This window comes from Sminthopsis crassicaudata, chromosome 5 (genome assembly GCF_048593235.1).
Source record: "Sminthopsis crassicaudata isolate SCR6 chromosome 5, ASM4859323v1, whole genome shotgun sequence".
Lineage (NCBI taxonomy): Eukaryota > Metazoa > Chordata > Mammalia > Dasyuromorphia > Dasyuridae > Sminthopsis > Sminthopsis crassicaudata.
Genome location: NC_133621.1, coordinates 231,616,871 through 231,634,482, shown reverse-complemented (window position 1 = coordinate 231,634,482; position 17,612 = coordinate 231,616,871). Strand labels below are relative to the sequence as shown.

Below are 17,612 nucleotides of genomic sequence, written 5' to 3'. Positions count from 1 at the left end.
CAGTTTTTGACTAGGCAGTAAAGGGAAGAAGGAAGTGTGGAAATGTTAGCAACTATAGTAGAAAGAAAGAAAAGAGCAGAATGGGCTGTTCATTATATATGAGGATATGGGAAAGGAATTGGCCTCTCTTCCAGTCCTCTCTCTGAATTTCATTTTCATCCTCTGTAAAATAGGAATAATAATGCCTCCTTCGTGGGGCTATTTTGAACATCAAAATGAGATAAAAGTTAGAACATCAAAAACAATGAGATAGAGCACTGCATTTGGGACTAGAGGAAGTGGGTTGAACTCCCAACTCTCCGTTTTACAATTATATGACCAGGAGTAAATCATTTAATTTCTCTGAGCCTCAGTTTCCTTCTCTGTCACTGAGGAGATTGGGCCCATTCTCTTAACTAGTTCAGATAGTTCAAAATACAAAAGAATCGCTTACATTTAGTGCTATGTATAATTGTATGTATTCTGGCCAGCAGATGTCGATCTTGTCCATTGAATGATCTTCATTTGTCAGCATTCACTGTCAGGGGCAGACTGGGCCAAGACTCACAAGAGTTAGAGTTGGAAGCAAGAGGATGCTGGTAAATGTTTAATAATCAGTTCTCCAGAAAAACAATATGCTACACAATACACTTTTTTAGTGTCAGCTACATTGACATTTTCTCTGATACTTTCTTAAGTCCAAACAATCAACAAAATAACAAATCAAGCCCTGATATGTAACATTTGCCAAAATGCTCCTGCTGAAAATTTAAAAATTTTTTCAGGAAAGCATCTGGTTTCAGCCCACTCCTGACAGGGGCCTTATTGATTTTCGCCCTCCATAGGGGAGAAAACAGTAAAGCCTTCTTCCTTCTACCCCACCCCACAGTGAACCTTGAGTTGTGGATGGTGCAGTAGATACGTTGCAGTTGGATCTGAAGCAAGACTTGAGATCAAATCCTGTTTATTTGTCCTTGAGTGAATCATTAACTATGAAAGTTAGCATTTTATAACATTTTACAATATGATCTCATTTTTAACTGACAACTGGAGTGAAGGTGTTATCATTATCCTGATTTTACAGATGAGAAAACTGGAACAGAAAGAGATAAATAATTTGCTCAGGATCACTTAGCTAGAAAGTACCTGAGGTCAAATTTGAATTCAGGTCTTTCTGATTCCTGGACCACAGCTCTATCTACTACCACCTAACTTAACTGCTTCTCTCAGTCTTACATTCTTCTTCTTCTTCTTTTTAATAATAGTTGTTTCCCAATACTAATGCAAACAAGATTAGAAGGGAAGTAACAAAATGGGAAAAAATGTCTGAAATCAAATTTGAACTCAGGTCCTCTTGACTTCAAGGCTGGTGCTCTATCACTGCACCACCTAGCTATCCCTATAATAGCTTTTTATTTTCAAAATACATGCAAAGATAGTATTCAACATTTACTTTTGCAAAACCTTGTGTTCCAAATGTTTCTCCCTCCATTCCCCCAACCTTTTCCCTTAGACAGCAAGAAATCCAATATAGGTTAAACATATGTAATTCTTTTGAATATATTTCCACATTTATCATGTTGCACAAGAAAAATCAGATCAAAAAGAGAGAAAATGAGGGGGAAAAAAGCAAGCAAACAGAAAAAAAAAAAGTGAAAATAATATGTTGTGATCCACATTCAGTATCCACAGTACTCTTTCTGGATGCAGATGACTCTCTTCATCACAAATCTATTGAAATTGGCCTGAATCACCTCATTGTTGAAAAGAGCCAAGTCCCTTAGAGCTGATCCTCATATAACCTTCTTGTTGCTATGGTTCTGCTCATTTCACTTAACATCAGTTCATGTAAGTCTCTCCAGGTCTCTCTGAAATCATCCTGCTGATTGTTTCTTACAGAACAATAATATTCCATAGCATTCATAAACATAATTTCTTCAGCCATTTCCCAATTAATGGATATCCACTCAGTTTCCAGTTTCTTGCCACTACAAAAAGAGCTGCCACAAACATTTTTGCCCACGTGGATCCTTTTCCCTTCCTTATGGTCTCTTTGGGAGATAGATTCAGGGGAGGGTATGCTTAATTTGATAGCCTTTGGGCATAGTTCCATATTGCTCTCCAGAATGGTTGGATCAGTCCATAACTCCATCAAAAATATATTAGTGTCCCAGTTTTCCCACATCCCTTCCAACATTTATCATTATCTTTTCCTGTCCTCTTAGCCAATCTAAGAGGTGTGTAGTGGTACCTTAGAGTTGTCTTAATTTGCATTTCTCTAATCAATAGTAATTTAGAGCATTTTTTTTCATATGACTAGAAATAGCTTTAATTTCTTCATCTGAAAATTATCTGTTCATATCCTCATATTGAGATAATGATAGCACCTACTTCACAGGATTGTGAAGATAAAATGAGATAACATGGAAAGCCTCCTTCAAATCTTAAAGCACTATAGAAATGCATCATCATCATCATTCCCTAGTCTCTTAGTATGAAGTCCCCTTACTTACTATATATAGGCTGAGGATAGTAACCCAAAGGGAACCATTTATTTGAAAATGTTTTCTTTGTCAAGAATAGGTATCCTGCAGGGTTTCTGAGAGTGATGTGAATGTATAGGGTGGAGGAGGGAGCAAGAAAGAGTAAGAAGAATTAGTTCTGGGCTAAAAGTGGGTGAAGAAGAGCCTTAATACCAGCAGGGGGTGATGTACCTCAGAAGATCACAGTTTTCTAGATAATGTAAGTACACATACATCTTAGTCCTCATACACAGATGTTCCTTTGGAATGCAATCTCATTTGTGCACACACATACACACACACACACATACACACAAACACTCTTTCACATGCACATTTACACATCATGTAAAGATTATCCTTAAGGGACCTGCATTCAGTGATCAGTAGAAATTACACTAGGAAACACCAGAATCTGTGATGCATATCACTGCAGAATGCAAAAATTTAGTACTTAGATACTTCAAAAAACACCACCAGATGATAAAATTTCTGTACTATAAGCTCAGGTCTTTTTTATTTTTTGCTTTTTATTAATTAGTTCTATTTTATTTTTCCAAATACATGCAAAGATAATTTTCAACATTCACTTTTGCAAAATCCTGTTTTCCAGATTTTTCTCCCTTTCTTCCCCTCTCTCCTTCCCTACACAGCAAGAAATTCAATATGGATTAAACATGTGCAGTTCTTCTAAACATATTTCCATATTTCATGCTGTGCAAGAAAAATCAGATTAAAAGGGGAAAAAACAAACAAACAACAACAACAAAAGTGAAAATACATTTAGTACTTTCACTCCCAAGCTTATTGGAATTACCTTGAATCACCTCAAGTGTTGAAAAGAGCCATATCCCTGGGGGAGCTAGATGATAATGCAGTGGATAGAACTCCAGTTCTGAAGTCCTCGGGAGGACTTAAATTCAAATCTGATCTCAGACACTTAATGCTTCCTAGCTGTGTGACCCTGGGCAAATCACTTAATCCCAATTGCCTCAGCAAAAAAAAGAAAAGGGCCATATCCATCAGAGTTGGTCATCATATAATCTTGTTGCTGTGTATAATGATGTCTTGGTTCTGCTCATTTCACCAGGCATCGGTTCATTTAAGTCTCTCTAGCTTTTTCTGAAATCAGCCTGCTCATCAATAAATTCAAGTCTTAAAATATCAGTTCAACTAATAGACATGCAAGAATTAGAGCATCTTCAACCTTTGTCACCAGGAACTACTGTCTCTAACTAGCAGATAAATCTTGGAGCCCTGGAAATGGCCTCTTCTCCCCCTTTCCCTCACCTCAACTCATTCAGCTTCCACCCCAGTCTCTGTAGCCGTCATCAAGGTATCTGTGGAGAAGGGGCCAGCCATCCCCATCAACTGCCAACTAAGTGCCACACACTGAGAAAACATTGAGAGAAATCTAGCTAAAACAGCAGAATTTTCTGAAAGAGATGGAAGGCAGAATGCACCAGGCAAATCAGTTTCATCTACTCTCCCATAATCATCTCCTCTCAGAACCAGATGGAGACAGCCCAAAACCCTGAACCTCAAAACTTTGAAAATGCACTGCTTCCAGCCCACTACCCTCCTTTATGTATACTTAACACAGTGTTTTGTATACAGAAAGTACTTAATAAGTGCCTTTTCCATTCATTTTTTGAAAAAAAAAAAGTCTCATTGACGTGTTTTTACATTACAAACATTTCCAGAATACCCCTACTATTCTATGAGAGTTCTCTTGTAACAAAATAAAACTAATTAAAATTAAACTGATTTTCCTGGAGCCAGGAAGACTCAGGGTTTTTTTGTTTGTTTGTTTTGTTTTGTTTTAGTTCAAACTCAGTCTCAGGCATTTACTAGGTTTGTGAGCCTGGACAAGCCACTTAATCCTGTTTGCTTCAGCTTCCTCATCTATAAAGTGGGCTGGAGGGAAGGAAGGAGAGACAGAGGAAGAAGAAAAACAAAATCTCATTAGCTGAATATAAAAATATGAATGTCTCATTGTGCACCCCAAATCTATCACCTATCAGGAGGTGAATAGTATATTTCATAGTCAGTACTCCAGAATCCTGGGTGATCATTATTCTCACAGGTTTCAAAGATGATTGTCTTTACAATGTTTTATTCTTCATCATTTTATAAAAGTCTTCAAGTTTTTAAAATTGAAGCATTTTGACAGATAAAGCTTTTGCCTACAATTATGCAAACACAATATTGATCCATAAAAATTTTAAGTATAGTAGGAACATTTTCTTTAATTATTTATTTAATATTGGGGCAGCTAGGTGGCGCAGTGGAGACAGCACCAGCCTTGAATTCAGGAGGACCCGAGTTCAAATGTGATCTCAGACACTTAACACTTCCTAGCTGTGTGACCCTGGGCAAGTCACTTAACCCCAGCCTCGGGGGGGGGGAATATATATATATATATATATATATATATTTATTTATTTAATATTTTATTTTTCATCAGTTACATGAAAAAACAATTTTAACATTTGTTTTTAAAATTTTTGAGTTCCAAATTCTTTCCTTTTCCCCCCTTCCCTCTCAATGAGAAGGCAAGCAATTTGATATGGGTCATGTGCAGTCATGCAAAACATATTGTCATGTTAGTCATGTTGTGAAAGAAAACATAAACCAAAAAAAACAACCCAAGAAAAATAAGATTTTTAAAAATGTGCTTCAATTTACATTCAGACTTCATCAGTCCTTTCTCTGGGGACGGATAGCATTTTTCATCATAAGTCCTTCAGAATTGTCTTGGATCATTGTATTATTGCCAAGAATAGCTAAGTCATTAGCAATTGATTATCATACAATATATTGTTGTTGATATGTATAATGTTTTTCTAGTTTTGCTCACTTCACTTTGCATCAGTTCATGTAAATCTTTCCAGTTTCTCTGAAATCTGCTTGTGTATCATTTCTAAATACAATAGTATTCCACTCAATTATTTACCACAACTTATTCAGCTATTCTCCAACTGATGGATTTTTTAATTCTTTGCCACCAGAAAAGTATTTTTGTACATATGGGTCCTTTTATTTTTTATCTTTGGGAGATATAGACCTAGTAGTGGTATTGCTGGACCAGAGTGTATGCATGGGCATAAGAACAATGTTTTTAATAGAAATTATAATGCCAGATGTAGGGGAGGCTGAATTGGTCTATAGATGTCATCATGTGGTCAATTCTCTCATTGTTGCCTTTCCTGTTCTGATCAACCATGTGGGAGCTTTGTGGCTTGCTTCTGACCATGTAGTGATCCAGTGCTAAAAAGAGTTTGCATTTTAGTATAACAGAAAACATCTCAAGTGGCCCCTTGGTCTTCCTCTTCCTCAGGACAGCAACAGAGGATGTTGCATAAATTAAAAATAAAACAGATTCAGAGCCTCTCCTTCCTTTGACTCCCAGATCTAAGAATTACTAACTCTAAGACATTCAAGGATGGGTGAAACGGTTGACCTTTTTCCATCCCAGAATCATGACAGTAAGGCTTATGTGGCCACCAGTACAAAGAAATTGAACTAGGAGAACCTGGGACTAGACTTCCTTTGAATTTGTTTCCAGTTTTAAACTAATGCATACTTCAAGAGAGTCCTCAGGTGTGGAGGCCACCTTGTAACACTGAGAGGTCTGCAGAGCAGAGCTGAATAAATGGAGGCAAGGGAGAGGTCCCAGGCTATTACTAAGGCACTCTTGGAAAAAAACCAACATTAACATATAAACAAACAAGCAAACAAAAACAAATAAAACAAGAGAATGAATCCAAAGCTGGCTGCCTACCAACACATACCAAGGAGTTGTTTAGACAGTACAAACCTGAGGTGAAATGTAAATTACTTAATTAGCAGTGCTGAAAACGGCTTTTCAGTCTAATGAGATTCAGTATTAGCCTCCCAGTAGATTATAACAGTAATTATAAGTTAAAAAGCAGACGAGGTATCCAGAAAATTGAAGTTCAGTCTTTTTTTTTTTTTTTTTTTTTTTTTTTTGAGGCTGGGGTTAAATGACTGCCCAGGGTTAGGAAGTGTTAAGTGTCTGAGGCCAGATTTGAACTCTGGTCCTCCTGAATTCAGGGCTGGTGCTCTATCCACTGCGCCACCTAGCTGCCCCTGAAGTTCAGTCTTAAGCTCACTTAGACATGTATACATCTCACTGTCATATGTTCATAGCCACCAAAGCTGTGTGCATCTCCAGCCACATATTTAGAACAGAACAAAAGCAAAAGTTGTTTCTCCCTTGAAAACCTACTGAAAAAAGCAGCTCTGGTGACCTGTGTGATCATTTTTTAATACAGTCCCCTATCATAGAGGATGGTAGCACATAAATACTGACCAAAAATTTTGTAATACTTTGTCATAGATTGCTAGGGTCCAGGCTCAATACTACACATATTCTATGGAGTAGTCTCCAAACTGATGATACCCTTACTCCTCGTTACATCCTGAAGTGTGCACAGACATATATAAAAGAAATAACTTAAGGAAGGAGGACAGAGCAACTGAAGGGATCAGGGAAGGCTTTGTGCAGAAGAGAAAGGGAATAAGCATTTATTAAGTATCTCAGTGTAATGTTCTGGTTTGCCTTCTAGAGGTCTCTGGACCAGCCTTCATTTCAGCAGGGTAATTAACATGAGAATAGCCAGAGATAAAGTCCAAAAGTCTTTACTGTCTCCTTCACAGTCTGTCTCCTTGCCCAGGGCCCAGGCTAGCTTTCTGGATGCCCTTCAGACCGGCCTTGGTCTCAGTGGGGGAAGCAGGAGAGCCACCAGGTGGCTGATGAATGTCTCTCTAAGTCCACCAGTTTGAGCTCCAGCTTATATTCTCTATTACAATTACATCATTCCAGTATACTGAGTATAAACCAATCATTATATCACCAGGGAACCATTATTTGTTGTAGCATTAAGTCAATCATACTGAATTAGAGAATTCACGTGCTAAATAGATAACCATTGTCTTATCAATTCCACTGTAGGATTAAATCAATCATACTGAGCCTTAAGTATATTTCTCCAAAGTTCCTGCCCTTTACATCTAAGTGCCTTGTGCTAAGTGCTTCATTATTATCTCATTTGATCCTCACAACAAACCTAGGAGATAGTTCGGTTATTATCTCCATTTTACAATTGAGGAAATGGAAGCAAACTGCAGTTAGCTGACTAGCCCAGGGTCACATAGCTAATAAAGGTTAGAAGTAGATCTGAACTCAGACATTCCTGCTTCTCAATTCACTTTGCCACCATCTGCCTTCTACAGCATTAGAAAAAGCATCCCAGGCGTGGAGAAGCCCATTGTAAAGGCAGGGAGATAAGAGATGGGACATAAGAGGAACTGCAAAGAGGACATATGGTTGAATGGACATATGGACTGTATGATTCAACCAGACAGTCTTTGGAGAAGACTGAGTAAGAAGAGGCCAGGTGGTAGTAACCAGATATGTTTACAGTTGATCCTGGATGCAACAGAGAGCCACTAAAATTTATTGAGTGTGGGAGGGAAATGATGGGGTGAGATAGTCAGACCTGAGCTTTAGGAAAATCAACTGGGGGTGGGGAAGAGAGTTGGCAGCTAGGTGGCACAATGGATAGAACACTGGTTCTGGAGTCAGAAGGACCTGAATTAAAATCCAACTTCTAATACTTACTAGCTGTGTGACCTTGGGCAAATCACTTAACTCCAATTGAAAAAAAGAAGAAAAGAAAGGAAGGAAGGAACTTGGTGGAGGATGGATTGGAGAGCAAAGAGGGTCTTTGAAAAAGACTTAGCAATAGGTTGCTATGGGCCTGAAATAGGAAATTCGAAGCTGAGGTAAGGACATATTTAGGAAATATTATTGATACAGATCTAACAAGATTTGAGTGAGGTTCCAGTCCTATGTGTTTAGAGTGATGGTAGTATTTTCAATGGCAGGAAGGAAATTTAGAAGATAAGTGATCTGAGAATAAAGACAATGAGTTCTGTTTGGGACATGTTGAGTTTCAGGCTTGAAATATCGAATTGGTTTGTGACAAAGTTCAGTAGCAAGACTAGTGTCATGCACAAAATCATAGAATTTTAGAGTTAGAAGAAACTTAGGAGCCACCTGGGCTAAACCATTCATTTAGCTACCCTGGAACAGCTAGGTGGTATAATGGTTAGATCACTGGCTCTAGAGTTAGGAGAACCTGAGTTCAAATATGACCCCAGACACTTAGCTGCGTGACCCTGGGTAAATCACTTAATTCCATCCAATTACCTCCCAAAAAGAAAAAAAAAAAAAAATCAATCTCCTAAGAGGCTCTAATAGTAATTATAAGTTATGTTTTGTGGAGAGGAAATCCACTACCTCTAGAGGCAAGACATTCCATTCTGGGACAACTTTAGTTGTCAGAGTTTTCATTGACATCAAGCTTAAATTCACTTCTCTGAAACTTCCACATATTGCTCCTGATTTTGTCTTCTGTATGACAGCTCTTCAAATACTTTAATACAATTGTAACATCCTCTCTAAGTCTTCTTTTCTAAACATGCTTAATTCTTTCAGTTGATTCTCAAGTCATACACACAAGATCCTTCACCATCAGTTTGATCCTTAAATTTTTCTTAAACTATGGTGTTGGAAACTGAATGTAATACACCAGATGAGGGCAGAAAAGAACAGTGAGATTATCACTTCTATTACTTCCTCAAAGCTATGTTTCTCCTAATGCAGTTGAAGATTACATGAGGTTTTTTTTTTGTTTTTTTTTTTTTTTTTGGCTGACCCATTATACTGCTGTCTACTGTTGAGCTTTTTTAGTCCTTTAAGATCCTCAGATCTTTTTCAGAACAATTGCTATCTATTCAATCTGCCTCCATTTTATATTTGTGAAGTTTTAAACAAAATTTTTTTGTACTTAAGATTAAGACTTTTCATTTATCTACATTGATTTTATCTTAATAGATTCAGCCCACAGTTGATTATTGAAACCACTAAAGCTGTTGATATCCCCCAGTGAGAAAACAGAGAGAAAAAAGAAGGGACTTAGAATAGAAGTTTAAAGTATACTCATATTTAATGGATCAATGAGTGAATTTTTAAAAGCATTTATTAAGCACTTACTATGCATTAAGCACTATTTCAAGTAACAGTGAAAGATTTCACAGATAAGAGGGGGCATTAGTCTTTGAAATCAAAGGGATAATGAGTACAGCAATAAAAAAAAAAAAAAAAAAAAAAAAAAGGTAGATTCATGAATTCCTTCTAGGAACAATGGCTGAGTTGAATGGAAGATGATTCCACCACTGGACAGTAGAGAAGGCTAAGAGAGATGGAGGAGAGGGTGAGACTGGAGAGAAAATGACCTGGAAGTAGAGAATAAAGAAAAGTATGTCTGAAATCCTCCAGAAATAGTGGATTAAGTGGGAGTCATTGATCAGGACAATAGGACCCTAAGGCGTGACATAGATGATGAAAAGGATCATTCAAACAGGGAGAGAAGAGTAGTGGCACAACAACCCCAAGGAAAGAGTCTACAGGAGAGGGTGGTAAACAGTGTCAAATGCTGGAGAAGTCAAGAAGGCTAAGGATGAGCTATTCTGATCTAGATGATGATCCAAGAAAATTCCAAAGCGTCTACTTTCTTAGCAAGATCTACACATGAAAATCAAAGGTGAGATCCTCAATTCACCCTCCTATTATTTTCTTTCTATATCCTACTTTCTGATCCCGAATTGTCCTACTCAGGCTCTCTCACTTCCTCGACTAATCAGGAGAGGGGCTGGGAAACACATCTCTGTGTAGACTCAACAATTGTACAACTTAGCATTCTGTGGAGGGAGAAAAGTATGTGTGGGCCCCTAAGAATGATATCTTAGCTGCTATCTTATGGGCAACAAGTAGACTCTGGACCTTGCAAAGAGTGCTAGGGTTGGTTAAAATCGAGAAGTAATTAAAAGTGGGGATGAATGAAGTGGGATAAAGAGTAGTCAATTGCCCACTTGACCTTGGCATGTGAAAGACCCTGTTCCATTGCCAATGGGATAAAAACCCACAATAATCCTTTTTTTGGACATGACTAGATGCTAGGAAGAAGGAAGATTTGATAGAGCAAAATACTTGATTTGAAACACTCATGACCTTCAATTTCCCCTCCAAACTTTATCAATAAACATTTAATAATCACCTGCAATGTGCCAGGCACTATATTTTAGCTGGGATTTGAATGAAGCTAGGGAAACCAAAAGGTAGAGATAAGGAACTTCTTTTGCTCCTATGTGCATTCCTAGCATTGTCCCAGGGTAAATGAATTGACCCCTTCTGGATCTCTCCTTCTATTCAGGCACAAGGGAGAAAAATCAAGGAAGGAGAAAGGGAGATTCAAAACCTTGCTGGGGCAGCCTTCTGAATCATGTCCTTTATCCTTTTAAATATAATCCTACAGCCCACCCAACCTCCTATTCATCCCACTTCAGTCCTTTAGTTCTTCAAGGTTGGCTCAGAAAACATAGTATTAATTTCCATAATAATTTGTGTAGACATAGCAGACTCAGATTTACCCATACCCAGCTTCTATATCCTACTCCTCTCCTAATATCTGACTTTCCTGCTCTGCAGGACCCCAAAATAAGCTGAATTCAATTAAGCCAACTCTTAAGAAAACCTTGAGCTGACTTTGGCCTCAGTATTCTGGCCCTGACCTGTATTTCTGACAGGCCTCATGTCAGGTGAGCATACTGGGGAGGGGCAGTTATGGGAATAACACCCTTGAGTTCCCACACTCAAAAAGACTACGATCACCCAGCTCTCAGCCAGTCTGACCAGAACATTCCTCCAAAGGAAGACACACAGTGAGACACAGAGAACAAGGAAGACAAAGAAGGCTAAATCAGAAGCCAAGCTGGACAGAAAGCAAGCAGGAAAAGAACTAGAGAAATACTAGATGAAGGCAGAAGAGATGTAGAGTTATACAGTCAAGAGAAGGAGGACACGGAGAAAGTGAGGCAGAGGGATTAAGGTGGGAAAAGGAAAGGAACGTGGGAGCAGGGACTACGTGGAAGGGTGAGGATGTTGGTCTGTCGGTTCTGGACAGTGATTAGCCGGGAGCTATTTGCTGAGTTCCTAGCAACAGGGCTCTATGTATTCTTTGGTGTGGGCTCTGCCTTGCGTTGGCCCTCAGCAATGCCCTCTGTGCTACAAGTGGCTATTACTTTCAATCTGGCCACAGCCATGGCCATCCAAGTCACTTGGAAGGTGAGTGGGGCCCACGTCAACCCAGCTGTGACCCTGGCTTTCTTGGTGGGCTCCAACATTTCCCTGCCAAGAGCCATAGCCTACATAGTGGCGCAACTAGCAGGGGCCATTGCAGGAGCTGGTCTGCTTTATGGAGTCACCCCAGGAGACATACGAGGAAGCCTTGGAGTGAATGTGGTAGGTGCTTAATGAATGGAATGAGGGAATAAAGAATATAGAGGGAGTGGGGACAGTCCAAGAAATTTAATGGGAATATGATCATCACAATCATGTGATTATAAAATAAAAGAATTTAAGCTATAAATAAAGGGATTTTAGAAGTCAACACAAATCCCTTACTTTACAGATAATGAAACTTGAGACCTAGAGAGGTAAATATTTGCTAAGTGGATAGTTTGAGATCCTAAGCTAAGTCAGCCTTGGGAAAGACACAAATGAAGAAATGGGGCAGGACAGGAGGTTGGGAGAATTTCTCTTAAAGAGAAACATGGAGGAGGAGGATACAAGGGAAGAGAAAAGGAACAAAAAGACCAGGGATATGGAAAGAAGATTGGGAGTGTTGGAGACCTTCCCCCATTTTACTAGTTAGTCTTGTGCTTTTCCATTCTTCAAATCTGCTTTCCTGCCTAATCTTTCTCTTCCCTTTCCATCTTATTTTCCTAATTCTTATGGCTTGTCTGCCCAAATATTCTTCCCACTATAAACCTCTCTCCCTTCCCTTTTCCAAACTTTCTACTTTTGTCTACTATAATTTCCCTTAATGACCTCTTTAAACTCAGATTCCCAACTTAATTGGAACCTATTTTTCTTCCTAGACCTGCTTCTCCAAACCCAAATTAGGACCTTTTGGGCCCAGAATAGTACCTCAGAGTATACTGGGGATGGAGATGAGAATAAATTCACTTTTTTATACAGTGAATAAACCTTTTCAGTTTATTTTGTTAATTCTCAAAACAAGTCTGTGAGATAGGCAGAGTTCTAGACCTAATTCAAAAAAAAAAAAAAAAATCAATTGTACAACTTTGAACAAATCATTACTTCTGTCTGGGTCTCAGTTACCATTTCTGTAAGGTCACTGCTCCTGGTGAACAGATTGGGGTGAGGGGAACTGATAGGAGAGAGGGGAAGATGACTGGTGAATGACTATTTTATACCTCCACCCCATTCAGCTTTAATCCTTCTGCTTTAAGAGTATTCTCTCCATTGTAGAAATGAGGAAACTGAGGCTGAGAAATTATCTGACTTGCCCAATGTTACACAATGGAATCAGGAACAGAGCTAGGATTAATAGTAATATCTCTTTGGATTTGCATATGTACATTGCATACAAATATGGGTACTGACACAACAGCCAGGGAAGTATGTGTGTCTACAAGAGCACTGGACACCCTGTTCCTTAGGTGCGGGGCAGTGTTTCCTCAGGCCAGGCTGTTGTTGTGGAGTTGGTGCTGACCCTACAGCTGGTGCTCTGTGTCCTGGCTTCTACCGACAGCCGCCAGACCCCAGGCTCGCCTGCTGCCATAATTGGGATCTCTGTGGCTTTGGGCCACTTAATTGGGGTAAGGTAATTCACCACAAGGGGACAGGGAAAGAGGAAGGGAAGAGAAAGACTTTGAGCCTTGTCTGAGACTAGCTTTCCTTGGCTGGAGGGTGGGGGGAAAGATTGGACAGAAAACTAAAGAAATCCAGGAAAATCCTTTCTAAGTCTCAGGAATAAACCCTTCCTCAAGCTGATCTCCTACACTTAAATTTAAATTTCTTCCTCTCTCCCTCCCTCCCTCCCTTCTTTTCTCCCTCCCTCCCTCCCTCCCTTCCTTTCTCCTTCCCTCCCTCCTTTCTTCCTTTCTCCCTCCCTCCCTCCCTCCCTCCCTTCCTTTCTCCTTCCCTCCCTCCTTTCTTCCTTTCTCCCTCCTTCTTTTTCTCCCTTCTTCCCTCCCTCCTTTTCTCCCTTCCTCCCTCCCTCCCTTGCTTTTTTTTTCTTTCATAACTGGGGTTAAGTGACTTGCCCAAGGTCACACAGCCAATATTAGGTGCCTGAGGCTGGATATGAACTCAGGTTTTCCTGACTGCTCTATCCACTGTGCCAATTAGCTACCCTGCTTTTATATTTCTGATAGCTTTTGGGGAATGGGATGAGATCAACAGCAACCACATGCTGGCTCACTTGCCTAGTGAAGAAAGGAGATGGTGTGGGGTGATGACAGTTTCCCCACTCTGCCCTCCTATGAACCTTACTTCTCACTTCAACTCCACTCCACTGCCCTCCCCACCACCCTTGTCTTCTCCCAGATCTACTTCACTGGCTGTTCCATGAACCCAGCTCGCTCCTTTGGTCCAGCTGTCATCGTTGGCAAGTTCTCTGTCCATTGGGTGAGGTCCTGGGACTGGGAGGCAAATGACCAAAGAAGTGAGGTAGAAGAGGTGGGGAATTCAGACTGGAAATGGACAGGGAAATGGAAGGGATAGGGAAAACAAAGCACATGAAGGCTTTGTCTTCCTTCCTTGGTCCTAGAAGGAGAAAGCCAAAGCAAAGTGGGGCAGGTTTTCCTGGTGGGCCACTCCCAGGTCTTTGGTCCTTGACCTAGGCTGGGCCTACTAGGAAATAGAGGAGATGAACAATAGGTGATCTTGTTTTTATAGTTTCAAACACTTAGCTATTTCCTTATCCAGCTTTTCTAGCTGGGCGGGTATCTAAACTTAAAAAGAAGAACCAGAGCCAGATAACCAAAAAATTCTTGGCTGTAGAGTTGGAGGGAGGGATGAAAGAACCAGGAGGGAAAATGACACCGCCAAATCCAATCACTTATTGTGTTCTGTGCCGTTTTGAAGGGAAGGTTCTTCCATCCATGAGGTGAGGCTTTGGAGAAAGTTAACTAGGTTAGGAACTGGGACACTTGAATTTTCTACTCTGGATTTCAGATTCTGCAGGGATATCTCATCTGTCTGCACCCATAGGGTTGCTTGAAGATTGTTGGGAACTTAGAAGCAGGTCAACAATAAAAGAGATGGGAGCTCAGAGCCATTCCTATTCCCTGGATGGCTCACAGTCTTATGGATCCATTTTTCTCTTTGCCTACAGATCTTCTGGGTAGGACCATTGACAGGAGCTGTCCTGGCATCTCTGATCTACAACTTCATCTTGTTTCCAGACACTAAGACTCTGGCTCAGAGGATAGCCATTTTAGTAGGCACCATGGAAGCTGAGGAGATGGTACCTCAAAAGAATGACCCAGAGCCCATTTCAGGGGGCACCGAGATACCCAATTTGGTATAGAGTACTTAAGATCCAGCCTGTGGTGGTGGGCAGAACAAGAGTATGAAGTATCAGTCAAGATACTTGGGACTAGTGGCAATATGTCAAATGCAGTGAGCATCTGGCCAAAGAAATCTGGAGAACCTTGGTCAGAGAGAGGGCTTATGTCCTGTCCTGATGTGGAAGTGGGTTTCATGGGGAGTTGAGGGAAGAGAGAAAATAGATTGTCTCCTAAAAAATTCTAGCCAGAATAAAATCCCAGAGTGGGTCTGGATAAACTTTATCGTTTAGTCACTGGGAGAAGTTAGGGAACTGCTTATCGCTATCACCTGACATAGAACGAAGTCCAGACTTCTGAATTAATTCAATGTAACAAAGTGTACTAAGCCTTCACTGTGCACAGAATTTGTGTTAGTCAATGGGGAAGTTAAAAAGCTTAGTCTAAGTAGAGGTGATTAAAAAAATAGAGGTAACCATAATACCGACCTAGTACAAGCCCAAAGTATAGGAGAGGTATTAGGACCATTGAAGGATGAATCACTTCTCACTTTTGGAAAGGAATCAGAAAAACATTTGTGGAAAAGTTAGTATATGAACGGGAGTTCAGAGGATGTAGAAATCAAAGAGATGACTTTTCAGGAATAAAGTACAAATCATAAAGGTTGGGGCCAAAAAAGCGTTGAACCCATGTATAGGGAATAGCGAATAGTCTAATTTATTTGAAACATAGTAAATACCTTGGTGAATGGTATAAAATCAGGCTAAAAAAGTTGGGTGGCTTAAGACCTTGAAAAAACAATCTGAGACTACTCCAAACATAGCAAAGGTTTTGAGCAAAATTGTGGCAAGATTCCTGAGGCAGCTATGAAGGAATGAAAGAAAAAGCATTTATTAAGGCTTACTACTTGCCAAGAGGTAAGGGCATGGACCTTTGCACTGCTGGATACAGATACAAAAACAAGACAAGTCTCTACTCTCAAAGAGCTTCCATTCTAAGAGAAAATAACACATATAGGGAAGTAATGGCAAGAAAGGAGTTTGGTTCCCAAATTTGGTTTGGTAAATAGTTAGTTATAGGGCCAGTTGTTTGACAATTCTTTCCAGAAATGACAGTATATGGGAACTATGGGAAGTCAAGACTACTATTGATTTGATTACTATTCACAGAACTATGGAGAAAAGAGAGCAGGAATGTGTGAGTTTGTTTAGTAGGTTGGGAGCCATGGGGTGGGACTGGGGTAAACTATATATGACAAACTCTACCCAATCAGAAGCCCAAGGCCCCAGGGCTAGAACTAGAGTTCTACTCTGAGATCAGAGGGAGTTAGGGGAACCAGAAAGATGGCAAAAAAAGCTATGTACAAAACAAATTGGAAAAGAAAGAGAATGGGAGCCATCGAGATTAGATGATCATCATTAGGCTGATATTGCCATGATCTAAATGGTAATGAGGTATTGTACTAAGTCAGTGGCAATGGGAATAAAAACTCATGTTAGATATTTTGGATATAGATAGGATCTGGTAACTGGCTCATTATAAGAGATAAGAGATGGAAATTTGAAATATAACTGAGGTCAATGACAATATATCAAAAGCATGAGTCCCAGGCTAGAGAATCTGGGAGGGGAGCAGGGAAGACTTATTCAGGGAGAGGGGCTTCTGTTCTGCCCTAATATGGAAGTGAATTTCAAGGGAGGGCAGTAGGACTTGAGAGAGGGTAAGGAAAAAAGACAGCATGTCACTGATCTTCCCTATTAGAATCTTAACTAAAATAAATCTCTTGGGTTATGGAATACATTGATAAAGTCAGAAGTAGGTCTAGGTTTGGGCCAGGCAAAGCAAACTATTTGTGACACTTTGGGCAACATTGTAAAATGGTACTTTCTCAATCTTTCATATGTAACATGGCTTTGTCAGAAAAACATTTATTTTATTCCATAAAGTGAAATTTGCTGCCATAAAAAAACCGGGCATTTATATTTTTTTAAAATCCCTCTTTGCGCACCCCCCCCCATTTTGTTGTGTTCTTGCTGTCTAACTATATTACCTTTCATTCTAAATGTCTCAAACATACTGAGTTTCAGTTTCTTACAGAATATTCAATTAGAGAAGTTCAATAGGCAATTGCAAATTATTTAGAACTTGGGGGTGAAATCAAGGCTGATTTTATATATCTCTTATATATCTCTTACATACACATACACACACACACACACACACACACACACACACACACACACACACTTTGAACAGCTCTACAAATGTGGAATGGAATTATTTTTCCTACTTAGTAGAGATGGAAGACTAGGGGTTGGAAATGAAACAGTGTCAGACAGTCACTCCATCCTATGGGAAGTCAAGACTATTTGCTGAGAGAAGGAAACTTCTCTCCCCTCACCCTTTTCACTTAGAAGCTCTATCTCCCTTTTGCTCCTCTCTATTATCAACTATAATTGCATTCATACTCAGTGAAGTCATTTTGCTTGTAGTTAAAATTTTTTTCTCTTGTCATTTCTTAGCAAGTCTTCCCCATTTGGCAAAAGAATTCTTGGCAAATAGTGATCTTTATTCCCATAGGATCTTGTTCCTTTCTTCACTCCTGACCTTAAGAGGTCGTTGAGAAAGGATTAGTAGGCAAATCCA

At 39.7% G+C, this 17,612-nt stretch overlaps 1 protein-coding gene across 2 annotated transcripts; it reads left to right on the top strand.

Moving 5' to 3' along the window:
* Positions 1-11,224: 11,224 nt before the first annotated feature.
* AQP6 (aquaporin 6) lies at positions 11,225-16,929 on the top strand. Of its 2 annotated transcripts, XM_074270433.1 has the most exons (4): positions 11,225-11,892; positions 13,116-13,274; positions 14,005-14,085; positions 14,795-16,929. In XM_074270433.1, exons 1-4 carry the CDS (start codon positions 11,530-11,532, stop codon positions 14,987-14,989), a joined length of 798 nt encoding a protein of 265 aa, XP_074126534.1. In that variant the 5' UTR covers positions 11,225-11,529; the 3' UTR covers positions 14,990-16,929. The 2 variants fall into 2 exon arrangements, with proteins under 2 accessions (XP_074126534.1, XP_074126535.1); XM_074270434.1 differs by lacking the exon at positions 13,116-13,274.
* The last annotated feature ends 683 nt before the right edge of the window (positions 16,930-17,612 follow it).